Source organism: Scophthalmus maximus, chromosome 10, assembly GCF_022379125.1.
Source record: "Scophthalmus maximus strain ysfricsl-2021 chromosome 10, ASM2237912v1, whole genome shotgun sequence".
Classification (NCBI taxonomy): domain Eukaryota; kingdom Metazoa; phylum Chordata; class Actinopteri; order Pleuronectiformes; family Scophthalmidae; genus Scophthalmus; species Scophthalmus maximus.
The window spans coordinates 18,985,939-19,000,559 of NC_061524.1; the positions used below are offsets into that span (position 1 = coordinate 18,985,939).

The following is a 14,621-nucleotide window of genomic DNA, read 5'->3' on the forward strand; positions in this document are numbered from 1 at the left end:
TACAGGATCATAAAAATGAGTGGGAAGATCATTGGACAACCCCAGACCACTCTCACAACCATATTTGACAAACAGGCATTAGGAAAAGCAGCCTCATCATATCGGACCCCAGCCATAACACTTAACAAACAGTACCATCTGTTACCTTTCTGGCGTTAATATCAGTGCACAGGGCATGAATTATTTTACTGTGTTTTCCATTTCTTCTTGTGACTGTTCCGGTATTCCCATGAATATGAGATTGCGCATGCACTGAATGCCCAGGATAGTTTCTTAGTTTATTTTCTGCGGAAATAGTGTGGACCTGAGCGGAGAGCGTGTTTACTGTGAGTTTGAGTTCCTTGTTTTCTAAGTGTTTCGATTGTGATCGACTGTATTCAAGACTTGCCTTGACATCTTTTATGTCCACGTGAAGAAGTTTCAAGATTGATAGCTTATTGTTCATGGATTCGAGAGCACTGACCTCTTTGGTGGTGGACCAGTCTGTACTTCAGAAACAAGCCATGGTTCTCATTTGATGCCAAAATGAGACTTGTTGCTGCCACATTTATGCCAGTGCTGGACTATGGTGATGGGATTTATATGAATGCCTTAGAAATTTATATTTGTATAAATTTACAAATCCCTAAGCTCTTACTCACCATTGCTCCTTGAATGCACGGGTTGGATGGTTTGCCTCTTGTAGACTCAACCATTGGCACATTCTGATTTATAAAGCCATACTCAGTCTTATTCATTCTTATCTAAAGATGTACATTCGTCAAAAAGGTACTTGAGACTATAGCTTGTGCTCCCAGGATTTATTGCTACTAACTGTCCCTGTAACAGGGGGGATTGAACCCAAGAGCAGTATACCAGGCGGAAGAGCAGACACCCAGGAGCAGTCCAGACGACTTGGGTGTAACACAGCATAGAGTCTGTAAGATGAGGCAACCCACAGCATTGACTGCTGGAAACTCACATGGAAGAGCAGGTATGGGGAGAAGCCAGGCCACCGAGGAGACAGGCAGACAGTTCTCCAGAAACACACTGACAAAGCTCGTAGTCGGGGGCAGAAGGCAGAGGTGTTTACCGTGGCAGAGACGAGGCAGGGAAGTCGGGGTGAAGCAGGGTCGAAGCCGGGAAATCAGTCCAAACGCTGGAAAATCTGTCAGCGATGCAAAGAACAATCTGGCACTGAGTCTGTCAACTGGAGAGGCTTATATACTGGGTTTGATTGTGGATGAGATGAAGCTGAGAGACCAAGTGAGGGGAATGAACTAATGAGGTGGGTGTGGCTGGCTGGCAGATAGGAGCAGAGGTGGGGTGAGTGGAAATTTACTGGAGCCAGTATGAAGGTGAGCAGACTGTGACAGTTCCTGTATTCCGTATAAATCTGGTGAAAAAGGGCTTTTAAGTACGCTGCTCACTTGACTTGCACAAGGACCTTAAGTTCCAAGAACTTGTCTAATTGGACACTAACAGTAATGAATTACAGTAGTCCAGTTTAGAGGTGACAAATGCATGGACTAGTTTTTCAGCATTCTTTTGTGTCACGGCTGAACAGGAAGCAGGACCCAAATGCAAGGGTGATGAAAAGATATTTAGTAATAAAAGAAAACCAACTAAAGGTGTCCACAAAATGCAGCAAACAAAGGCAATCCAAACACTGGAGCCAGGGGGAAAAATGCAGAAACAGACCGGGGCAAATAGCAGGAACAGACAGGAACAGACCGGGCCAGACAACATGAAAAAACAGACGATCCAACAACAGACAAAGGGAAGCACAGAGACTAAATACACACAAGGAGGGCAGGGCAATTAGAACACAGGTGAGACACATTAGGAACAGGTGCAGACAATCACAGGGGCAGGAGACACAGGAAAAAATAAGACACCAGAAACTAGACAGAGGACAGGAAGTGAAACAACACAATGAAGTAATTCAAAATAAAACAGGAAATGAGAACACAAGATCATGACAGAACCCCCCTCTTAAGGACCGAATTCCAGACGGTCCAAAAAAAAATAATCTACACAGAGCAGGGTGGATGGAAGGGGGCCAGGACGGACTGAAAAAACTGTCACTGGGAACTGGACAGGGGTTTTGCTGGGGGGTTTCAGTAGGTGTAGGAGCTCTGGGGGACAGCCCGGAGGCCTGGCATGCAGGCGTAGCAGTTCTGGGGGAAGGTCCGGTGGCCTTGCAGGCAGGCGTAGCAGTTCTGGGGGAAGGCCCGGAGGCCTTGCAGGCAGGCACGACAGTTCTGGGGGAAGGCCCGGAGGCCTTGCAGGCAGGCACGACAGTTCTGGGAGATGGCCAAGAGGCCTTGCAGGCAGGCACGACAGTTCTGGGGGAACGCCAAGAGGCCTTGCAGGCAGGTACGACAGTTCCGGGGGACCACCGACGAGGGACGCGTCGATCGGCCCACCGATTGGCGAGAAGTAGCAGAGTTCGGCTAGACCACCGACAAGGGACATGGAGCAGGCGACGGTCGGACCACCGACGAGGGACGCGTCGATCGGCCCCCCATCCGGGGACGTGGAGCAGGTGACAATCGGCCCACCATCCGGGGACGTGGAGCAGGTGACGGTTGGACCACCGACGAGGGACATGGAGCAGGCGCCGGTCTGACCACCGCCGAGGGACGCGTCGATCGGCCCACCGACCGGGGACGTGGAGCAGGTAACGGTGGGACCACCGAGAGGGACGCGTCGATCGGCCCACCGACCGGGGACGTGGAGCAGGCCTTGGTCGTAACACCGACGAGGGACATGGAGCAGGTGCCGGTGGGACCACCGCCGAGGGAACATGTCGATCAGCCCGACGACTGGGGACGAGGAGCAGGCGTCGACCGGACCACCGACGACGGACGCGTCGATTGGCCCTCCGACGGGCGACGAGGAGGAGCAGATGTCGACTGGACCAACAACGAAGAACGTGTCGATCGGTCCATCGACTGGCGACGAGGAGGAGCAGGCGTTGGCCGGATCACCGACGGGGAACGTGCCAATCGGTCCTCCGACGGGCGACGAGGAGGAGCAGATGTCGACTGGACCACCGACGAAGAACGTGTCGATCGGTCCATCGACTGAAGATGTGGAGGAGCAGACGTCAGCCGGACCACCAACGAGGAACGCGTCGATCGGTCCATCGACTTGGGATGAGGAGCAGGCGTCGACTGGACCACCAACGAGGAACGCGTCGATCGGTCCATCGACTTGGGACGAGGAGCAGGCGCCGGCCGGACCACCAACGGAGAACGTGTCGATCGGTCCATCGACTGAAAACGAGGAACAGACGTCGGCTGGACCACCAACGGAGAACGTGTCGATCGGTCCATCGACTGAAGACGAGGAGTAGCAGACGTCGACCGGACCACCGACAAAGAACGTGTCGATCGGTCCATCGACTGGCGACGAGGAGGAGCAGACGTCGACCGGACCACCGACGAAGAACATGTCGATCAGTCCATCGACTGGCGGCATAGAGGGGCAGAGCTCGGCCGGACCACCGACGAGTCGATTGGCCCACCGACTGCAGACGAGGAGGGGCAGACGTCGACCGGACCACCGACGAGGAATGCGTCGATTGGTCCTTCGACTGGAGACGAGCAGGGGCAGACGTCGCTTGGTCCACTGACTGAAGACGAGGAGGGGCAGGCGTTGGCCAGACCACCGACGAGGAACGCGTCGATCAGTCCTCCGACGGACGATGAACAGGCGTCGGCCGGACCACCGACGACGGACGCGGCGATTGGCCCACCGACCAGGGTACGAGGGGGATTCGGCTGGACCACCGACGGGGAACGTGTCGATCGGTCCACTGACCGGGGACGAGGAGCAGACGTTGGTCGGACCACCGATGGGGAACATGTCGATCAGCCCACCGACTGGGGACGAGGAGGGTTCGGCTGGACCACCGACGACTGACGTGTTGATCGGCCCACCGACTGGAGACTTGGAGCAGACATCGGTCGGATCACCGACGGGGAACGTGTCGAACGACCCACCGACTGGAGATGTGGAGCATGGCTGGAGGCAAGCAAGCCGCAGGCCTGCCGACATTGTTGGCCTGTTCTTAGCTTGAGCCGAATCATCCAAAAATCCCTGGGGTTCTCGTATTATGTCATAAAGCTCCTCAACTGAAATGCCACTCTTTCCCCTACCAACTGAAGACGAGGAGTAGCAGACGTCGACCAGACCACCGACAAAGAACGTGTCGATCGGTCCATCGACTGGCGACGAGGAGGAGCAGACGTCGACCGGACCACCGACGAAGAACGTGTCGATCGGTCCATCGACTGGCGACGTAGAGGGGCAGAGCTCGGCCGGACCACCGACGAGTCGATCGGCCCACCGACTGCAGACGAGGAGGGGCAACTTGTCTGCTAGCTGTATTTCTGTTTCTGTAGCCTATGCTTCCTTTGTTTGCCTTGTAGGAGACTGGTCACACGCCCAAATGTGTGGTGTACGAGCAGTGTGCGCAAGCAGAAAGTAAACAGGTTAGCACAATGTACATGTGATGAAAGGCTGATAAAAACAACTTCATAGTTCATAGATAGTTCACAGTTCGTTTATACTTGCGCTTCAAAGTGTAGGAGTGATCTCAACACGGCCATGAATTATTCTCTGTCTTTACCATCTGTGAATATCCGCCAAATTGACTGATCATATGAGCAGAGTTTTGCCTCCAACTCGTCCATATCCATATGCACTGCGAGCGCAAAGTTACAAAAAGTGAGAAGTGCGCTACCTCGCGAAACGTCCTAGATGCGCAGTGCACGCCACGGTAAGTGACCTCAAAATGACATCAACGCTGCCGTGCGGACGGACCGATGCATCAAGCATAAATCGACCCTTAGGGGCGGGGGGGCAGGCGAGTGCAGTCCGTCCTCGAAAAGTCCTGGCGCTCTTTTCTTTGTTCAGCTTCTGCCATCTCAAAAGACCATGCGTTCACTTAGGCTTCTGAGATGACATGCAGGTCGCAGTTCATTTACACACTGCGCTCACGCAAAACATATTAATTTATTCATCCAGCTTCGTAGTACAGGTTATCCAGGATGGTCAGTGTTCGGTGTGCCGTTTACTTAGTTTTAAGACTTGCGCATATACAAACCACAGGCTTGCTCGTATAATACGAGAGAGCAGATCAACACCGCAAGTGTAAAACATACTCACAAGCATTTCTGCTGAACCCAACCAATTGCTCCCAGTCCTTTGTGTCAATTCATCTGTTCAGCTATGTTTCCTGCCCTGTTTTTACTCTGATTCCCTGTGGTGTTTCCTGGTCCTGCTTATTCCAGTTTTTTGGTGCTTAGTTTTTCTCCATGTGGATAACCCATTTTATTTATTTTTCCTTCATTGTCTGTGAGTTTTTGTTTTGTTTGTTTTCTTCCTTCATCTGCATGTGGGTCCTACTTTACAAAAACATCACAGGCTGTAGGTGCCGATTTCCTTGAATACGCTTCCTAAGCAACACTTGCTATAGGAATTCATGTGCATGAACAATAAGCTCACTGCAATATTTTGAGCGTCACTATCTTAAAGGGCTGGTAAGCGATTCCAAAGCAAAACACATTTTGTAAAAATCTGCGAATATTTCCTCACGGTCCACAAAATGTTGGTTCTGTTTGCGCGCCGACAGACATCATCATATTCTGTACATGTCCTCCCTATAACACAATTTGACTCTGAACACTTCATGTATCTGCAATTATGCTCATACTAGGGTTGTCACCAGAACCGATACTATGGTACCAAGTCGGTCCAAACATTCCGAAAACGTGACGGTACTTGTTTTACTGAAGTAACGTTGGTACCATAGGAACCGAGGCAGTAATTCTTCTGGAACTGATGGGAGCAGCATATTTGCCTACAAGTGTTGTAGTCTGTCCTCAAATGGTAAAGAAGAAGAACGCCCTACAGCACACTGGAAAAGTACGATGGAAGATGGCAACAAGTTCAGCTGTGTCCCGACTCGTTGATAAGAGTCGGATGGGTTTGAGGCGGATGAATATGACGTTGTAAAACACTATGATGACTGGAAAACACTTCTACTCCATTCATCATAATGACTTAGGCCTTTTTTTGGTTCAGTGTTACACTTACTACAGACGGTACATACATAAGTGTGTTGTAAAATATTTGAAAATATTGTTTCTATACTCAGAACACACAAATACACGGTAACAAATATATTTTATTTTTCCCACAAAAACAATGTACACAGTGTACATACCAACCAACACAAAGTTGCACATACAGTGGTCTACATACAAAACAACAGAAGAATTTACTGTATACAGTAACAGTAAAAAAAAACTATGACTAAAACTATGAAAACTATGCTGTATACTCTCTTCTGTTTCGGTCTGGCCACAGCACCTCATCCACATCACGAGCAATGTTTTCTCTGGCCAAGCAGCGGGGGAAATATCGCCTAGCATGGCGAATCCAGCCATGAAAAGCATCAACTGCTATATCTCCACATGCGTCTTCCATAGCTTGGAGAAGGGGTATACGTGTTTGTGAATTTCGCTCATACACTTTCCATCTCCAGGCAGAAAAAAATTCCTCAATAGGATTGAGGAATGGGGAATATGGAGGGAGATAAACAACTAAAAAGCGTGGGTGGGCAGTGAACCAGTTACGAACCAGAGCAGCCCGGTAGAAACTTATGTTGTCCCAAATGACAACGTACCTGAGCTGCTCGGGACGTCAACTGACCTGGTGGAATGAGTGTGTTGTGTCGGGTGTCCAGGAGTGTGATCAGATGGGCAGTGTTGTAGGGGCCAAGGGTAGCATGGTGATGGATGACGCCGTGGTGGGTAATCGCTGCACACATTGTGATGTTCCCTCCGCGCTGGCCACGGACTTCAACAATGGCACGCTGGACGATGATATTCCTTCCCCTCTTTCGTCTTTTTGTGAGGTTGAATCCAACCTCATCAATGAAGATGAACTGGTGCTCCACTGCAGCCACCTCTGGCTCAAGGACTCTGAAACACACATGACAATATCAGAAATAGACATGGAGTGGTCACTATTGTGAAGCACAATCATTATTATTACAATACTGAAATATGTATAATTTATACAGTGTTGAGAGTATGCATCAATTGTGGGATTGTATAGGACTCACTTGCACATAGTTATATCGCAATTCTTTGACTCTTTCTGAATTGCGTTCAAATGGCAGTGTTCCTTGTGAAAACAAGAGATTTTCTTCATGAATATTGTTCCAAATGCAGAGAATTGTGTGTAGGGTTTTAGAACTGCAGTTTGAGTGTAAAGCAGGAATTGTGCTTGTAGTTTAGCAGAATTGGTTCAGGGGGTTGGTGCATGAGTTACATGTTGTGGTCATTGTGTCTCAAGTACCAGTATTTGTGTGTAAACAATTGAGAAAAACCGTAATTTGCTTAAGCCAATATGTAAACGATGCCATTGTGCATTTTAAACCAAGGGAAGAAGCACCTGAAAGACAGGCATCCCGATCAGTTCTTGGAATTCATGCTGAGTGAGTGTCAATTTATAGTAACATCATATACAACCTTTTAAACATCTAATCCATATGCTGAAATCGGCCCTGCATGTTAACATGTTGTTTGAGGTAGCTGACACTGTTGCTGTGAAACCTCCTCACATTCTGCTCCATACAATGTTAGCAAAAACCCTTTGCTAACAACGCTAACACAATGTAAGGTTACAGGCTACTTCGTAGTGAGCTAACATTCAGCCATTCAGTCTGTGTGCCGTCACCAACATGTAGCTGATGTTCAGAGTATGTAAGGTGGGTCTGTGCCTGTGTGTGCGTTCGCGTGCCTTAGTACTGTACCTCTAGCCTCTACGGTTTTCTTAGTCATTGTCAGACAGTATGTTTGATAACTGAAATCTCTCTCTTTTTTTTGCAAGTATGAGCCACAGGAGGATACACCAGGAGAGGCAGGAGCAAAGTACAGCCAACCATGTCAGAAGCTCTTCAGAAAGTTGATAGCATAGTAATGCACATCTTTTTTGTAATGCTAAATTGTTTCTTTTATATTATTTGGCTACATGCCAATATTGTTTTTTGTAAAGTTAAAATATTTTTTAATAAAGGAGTTATTGTTAAAGTATTATTGTTCTTGTTCTTTTTCTTTTATTTTACACCATGGTATCGAATTTGGTATTGAGTGTTGTGTACTTTTGGTGGTATTGGTACCGACTACCAGATGTTTGGTATTGTGACATCCCTAGCTCATACACATCCAACCACATGGGAATGCAGCAGCTGGTAGTAAATCTCACACTGGAAGTATGAGAGGCATGCATTAATTGAATCTCATACACCTTCATCTATACTTTCGTTTGTGTAAGTACTTCTGGCATAAGGTGTAACAAATGAATTTGATTAAATGTACATTTACAGAGGGCTGGGGTTTCTTTAGCAGCAGAAGACATAGGAATCTTTCTTTTTTTCCCCCTCACCTACATTTTTCAAGTCTTTGATTGTGAGCCATTTGCCTCATGGTCAGCAGTTCATTTACTTAAACCTTCATACAGCATTTGCAGCAACATTGGACAAAGAGCACTGAAAGTGAACAAGAGCTGCACATAGGAAATTTAGTAATATTCCACCCACCAGCACTGCCAGGATATAGAAAACATTATTCCCATGTCAGACATCAGCTTGATGGTTGTGTGAGGATGAGAGTGTGAAGCTGTGTCCCTGTTAGTGTCTTGCTTGTCCACTGGGGACACATTAGATGACATTGACTGACTGGTAGATAAATTTCATTCCCACATGAGAACCCATGGGTATGGGCTATACCAGAAACACAAAATCATTAAAGCATTGTTTTTGTATGGCTCACAGAGGTCGATGGTGTGTGATACAAGATCATTTTCTTGGGATAACAAGTCTAGCGGACTGTGCTAATAATCAGCTGTGTTCAAGAATAATTCGTTTTTGGCTCATGTGGTGATTTTCAAAGGGACAAGGATACATTTTTTATTGTTCACAAATTGCTTGGGTGTTTCCTACTGACTGGGTCAAATCTATTTGACATCAGCAGCTCACTATATTGAAAAACCATGAGTCAGTAGAGAGTGTAGTAGATACACTTTCTGTATTATATTCTTGACTTTCAGTCCTACATTTGATTTAAACACTCAAATGTAGGCAAGTTTGTATAGCACATTTCAACAACAAGGGAATTCAAAGTGCTTTACAAATAACATTAAAAGCATTGGGAGGAAACACATAAAATCAAATTAAAATACAATACAATTGTATTAAAATACATAAATAGAGAGAGAAAATAAAAACAGGTGATAAAAGTTACAGTGCAGTAAAAGAAATAGATAGTTTATTTAATGAAAGGCAGCAGCAAACAGAAAAGTATTCAGTCTTGATTTAAAAGAACAGAGTTTCAGCTGTCCTGTAGTTTTCTGGGAGTTTGTTCCAGATCTGTGGATCATAGAAACTGAACGCTGCCTCTCCATGTTTACTTCCTACTCTGGGGACAGAGAGCAGACCTGTCCCAGACGATCTGAGACGTCTGGATAGTTAGTAGCAAAGCAGAAGATCAGAAATGTATTTTGGACCTAAACCATTCAGTGCTTTGTAAACCAGCAGTAGTTTTTTGAAGTCAATTCTTTCACCATCAGGAAGCTAGTGTAAAGATCTGAGGACTGGAGTAATATGATCTACTTTTTTGTTCTTAGTGAGAACTCGAGCAGCAGAGTTCAGAATTAACTGCAGCTGTCTGATTGACTTTTTAGGAACAGTAGTCGAGTCTGCTGAAGATGAATACATGGACAAGTTTTTCCAAATCCTGCTGAGACATAAGTCCTTTAATCCTTGATATATTCTTGAGGTGATAGTAGGCTGACTTTGTAATTAATTATTATTAGAATTATAATGTAAAGAATTAAAAATAATTTGCTCTTGTAAATCAAATTTTAACAGAATCTTTGATTTAGCACCACTTTATATCATGCAATTTCTGGGGCTCAAATATTTTTTAGAAGGGGTAAATTCTAAACATGCAAAAAAAAAGGAAAAACAATTTGATTCATCTGATGTATCCTTTTTCATATCTTTGAGTGTCCTGATCATATGTTTGTTTTAATGGAGAAAAATCTACAAATCCCAGAGGTAATAGTCTTATGTAACAGGAACACTGCCTCCTGTCAACAGTGTTTTCTATAATATCGCTAGGCCAGGGCGATATGGAAAAAAATCTTATCTCGGTAATTTTTTTCATATTGATCTATATCAGTGATTTGACATCACAATATCAAAGTCAAATCACTATTTCTGTCAAGCTTAGACATGGACAGATATAGATATAATATTTAAACCAAAGTTAATTTTGGTTTAACTATTTTTTTTTTCTGTGAGAATTTGAACATGACATGTACTGTAGAACATTATACAACTTCTGCTGTATAATGCACTTGTATAAATACAACTGCTGCAACTGCTATAAAAGCACACACTACAACTCTGCTCCTTGTCGGACTTTAAATATTCCTCGGACACTTTTAAACAATGTCCTCATCTTTTGAGCCTTGTGTCCATCGGGACGTCTTCTTCGGTAACGCTGTCGCTCGAGTTAACATTTCCTGTCGTCATTTTCTCTTTTTTCTTGCTCTCACTCCTGACAGAACTACGGACACGCTGCAGAAGCCCAAACATAAACAGAGCTGCTGGCGGCTACTTCTCTTACGCTCTGTGCTGTGCGTCAACCTTACTTGATGTGGCTGTAACTCTATTCCAGCCACATGATTGGTTCGGCATGGCGCTATTCATTATCATTGGCTGTTCGTGTTGTCTGTCAAAACATGGACGGAGTTATATCGACTTGTCTTAAATTTCTATCGAGGAAAAGTTATTTTGCGATCATTATCGTTATCATTTTATCGCCCAGCCCAACATATCGCCAATACAGGAGGCACACGCCAAAATCAAATTTTGGCATGGGGATCTGTGAAGAGGAAAGGTTAACATCAAAATAAACCAAAAAATGCTGACACAAACTTTGAGTTCATTTTGAGGTAATTGAAGTTGGGCTAACCCCCTTACCCTTATAAAGCAACAACCAACAAAAATTAATTACAAAAATCTCCACCTGCTTTGCTGTAATCTGATAAATATCTGATATAATATAAGTAATTCTCACACAGATGGGATTTTTAGTATACTGATACACATATTAGACAACAATAACTCTAAATAAAAGCTTACAGGTTAATATTCAACCACAATTGTTAACACAAAAACAATTATATTTTTAATAGATTTTTAAATTATTTTCAAAAAAAAATAAAATTCTGTCCATGTTCTATATGCAGCACTTTTTCTATCACAAACTATTCATACGCTACCGATAGAGCTGTCAGGGGCAATTTGAACTGTTGTGGTCATATGTAGACCATCTATACTGTATGTTTGTATTTAATCCCCATCTGTATCACGTTATGACCTGCTGAGATATGCATTAAATCAGGAGACAGGCCAACTAGAGCAGCCAGCTAATGGCCTTGTTGTTACAGTAGTGTTGAGGAGTAGAAAATACACCTTGGAAATCAATGTTGCTTTCCTTCTCTTACTTGCAGTCTCAGCAGAAGTGCATTATGATCTTTGCTTTGGTGTGCTGCTTCGCCGTACTGGTGGCATTGATTTTCTCAGCTGTGGACATTTGGGGCGAAGATGAAGACGGGATCACAGAGGAGAACTGTAGCAGGAACTGCAGGTGAGAAATGCACAAACACGAACACACCCTCATCAGAAGTTAAGGCCTTTGTGTGGAGAAATTAACATTTCAGCTGAAATGCTTCTTAACAGAATGTTTGTTTTAGATGTTTGAAGACAATGAAAGTAAAAAAAAATAATTGTGTAACCCCTCCTTATCCCTTTGGCTGAAACCACTCATGTCAGATTAGATGTTGTTGTTGTTATCAGGTATTATTATAAAGCAGCTGTGGCTTCTTGCCACTTGATGAAACATCTGCCTTATTTTACTCCATCCCATGGACTCAATTCTATTTTGTGACATTTCCTATGAAATAAATAATTTGTGGGTGGTTTGGTTTGTATTGATAGGAATTTCCAGTTACAAGTACCTGTAGCCTACTGGCACTCACAGGCACAAGATATAAACTGCAGTTTAGAGGCAGCAGACCTCTTTGCAATACTTATTGGTGATTGTTTTGCCGGTTATGGACTAAAGCATGAAAATGACCTGCTGGCAGATTTGTGAATGCAGCCATGGATTGAGCCACAAGTTGTTTGCTGATGTGGTCTTTGAGACTGAGTGACACCCAGCTGCTGGTCAAACATTTTCTTCATTCACTTGTCTCCCTTGGAATGTAGCTCCAGCGTAAGTTCAATCAGAAATTTGGAGAGCTCTTCTATTCAGTGCAAGACAGTAAAAAAGTGCAAAACTGTTTTTCAAAAAAGAGTAAAAGACATCTCATATTCAGGTTATGAAATTAAATTAATAAATAAGAATTGTACATTAAGGTGGGGGGGGGGGGTGATAAGATGAGGTAGCAAAGTGGATTTCACATTTAAAAGATATTTGATGTTTGTGGGGTTTGGTTATTTACAGGAATTTAAGTTCATGACTAAAGCATGAAAATGACCTGCTGGCAGATTTGTGAATGCTGCCATGGATTGAGCCACGCATTCCTTTGCTGATGTGGTCTTTGAGACTGAGTGACACTCTCTGCTGTGAGTGACATGCCCTGCTGTGAGTGACACAGTTCATTCACTTGTCTCTCCTGATTGAAATGTAGATCCAGCGTAAGTTCAGTCAGGAAGACTCTCATGCTTTTGTTACCCGTGTGTATTCTTTCTGCATTGTGTTCTGGTTCCGAAGGATTGTCAGGAGTCAGAACTTGGTTTCTGACATTTTTATTCAGCAACTGAGAAACTCCGTTTTTTTTTTTTTTTTTTTCATGGTACGCTTTGTCTTACTTGGTTTAAGAGCATGACTTGAAATTGTGTATAGTTATAGTGATTCCATTAATGCAAAATCTGTTAAAACTCTCAAGTGATTTACTGATATTTATTTACATGCCAAAAATACACACACGTGAGTCGTGTGTCTGGGATGTGTGGCTCTCCAGTCATGCAAGAGCAGGCTTTTTAAACTTTTACAATAAGTTCAATGTTACCAATGTTACATAAATAACAAAAAAATAACATGTACTGGTCCTTTAAACCACATTGGTACATTTTAGTATAAAAGCATTTAAAGAAAATTTCATTCATTAATTAAATTAAACAATTGGGTAAAACATAAATTGTCAAATAGTCCAAGAAACCCGTATTTGCTTTTGAGTATATAAGAAAATAGAAACTGTTACATCAATAATGAAGACATACAATTAAACATCGCCATACCTGTGGTACATGACAAAAATGCACACCCGTGAGTCGTGTGTCTGGGGTGCGTGGCTCTCCTAATAAAAGGTAAAGTGGTGCCATTAGCGAAGGACCAAGAGACTTCATCAGGGAAGCTAAGTCAGCATGCTAGTGTTAGGGTGAAAGATTTTCAACACTAAATTTATGAAAAAACCCAGCAGACTCAACAGAAGGTTGAAATAAAAATGTCCTCATATCTGCTTCTTCATTATTACATGTCTGTAGTTTGCCAACTTCAAATTTCTCTTGCATATTAGTTTCTCCCATAGACATCAGCTACATATTCCTGATGGGTGACATGGATACAGTGTTAGAGGGTGGGTTTTTATTGCATTTGCATCCCTTATAGCCCATAGATGGATACTACTTCAATGGATGTGCCCTAACCAGGCATCTCCCTCCTCCTGGCTAGAGAACTTGCCTGGTTATGGACTAAAGCATGAAAATGACCTGCTGGCAGATTTGTGAATGCAGCCATGGATTGAGCCACAAGTTGTTTGCTGATGTGGTCTTTGAAACTGAGTGACACCCTCTGCTGTGAGTGACACATTATCTTTTCTGAAATTAGAAAAGGTGAAATATACCTTGAGAGGTTCAGCTGTGAATTTCCACATTAGGTGGAATCCGTTTATTGCTTTCGCCAAGACATTTGACTCAATCTAGTGGTTTGTGATTATAGTTTGCCACCATGTTTATTTATTTAATTACTATTATTTTTTTTGGAGTGAGATACAATGGGCGTAAGTTGGAAATTTTCCATGTGCATGTGTGTACTTATGTTTCTGTAAATTTTGCGTGTGTCTTGTGAGAGGCCTGGCTTAGCTCGAGGTGATTTCAACCAGCAATTGGAATAAAGATCACGTCAGTCACATTTAAAAAAAAAAAAAGTTTTTTATTTCATATTTCAACAGGCGCGGCATTATAAATTAAATTCATCCTGGAACGGGGTAGTGGTCCACTTCTACTGTGCCTGGAGAGAGAGAGCAGAGGAGAGAGGGCTTAGGCTGGGTCTGTGAGTATTTGGGCTCCGAACAGTATGCTCTTCTCCGCGTGAGACTGAGCGTGTCCATCCTTGGTTTTCCTCGGGTCCAACCACAATCCTCTTGAACTTGATCACACAAACAGTCTTTTACTCACGCCCTTATGGTAAGCGGAAGCTCCTGCTGAAACGTCCTCGCTCTCCCTCCTTCCTCCTCTCAGTTTGTCTACCTCTTAAAGCAGATCTGTG

General features: G+C 44.1%; 1 protein-coding gene across 2 annotated transcripts in view; it reads left to right on the forward strand.

Annotated features, from left to right (window-relative positions):
• LOC118283684 (inactive phospholipase D5-like) overlaps window positions 1-14,621 on the forward strand; it is a 76,435-nt gene that overhangs the window by 23,373 nt on the left and 38,441 nt on the right. For both annotated transcript variants that reach the window (XM_035605982.2, XM_035605984.2), the window contains exon 2: window positions 11,581-11,717. In XM_035605982.2, coding sequence (XP_035461875.2) covers window positions 11,581-11,717 — 137 coding nt within the window. The remainder of the gene's footprint in view (window positions 1-11,580; window positions 11,718-14,621) is intronic.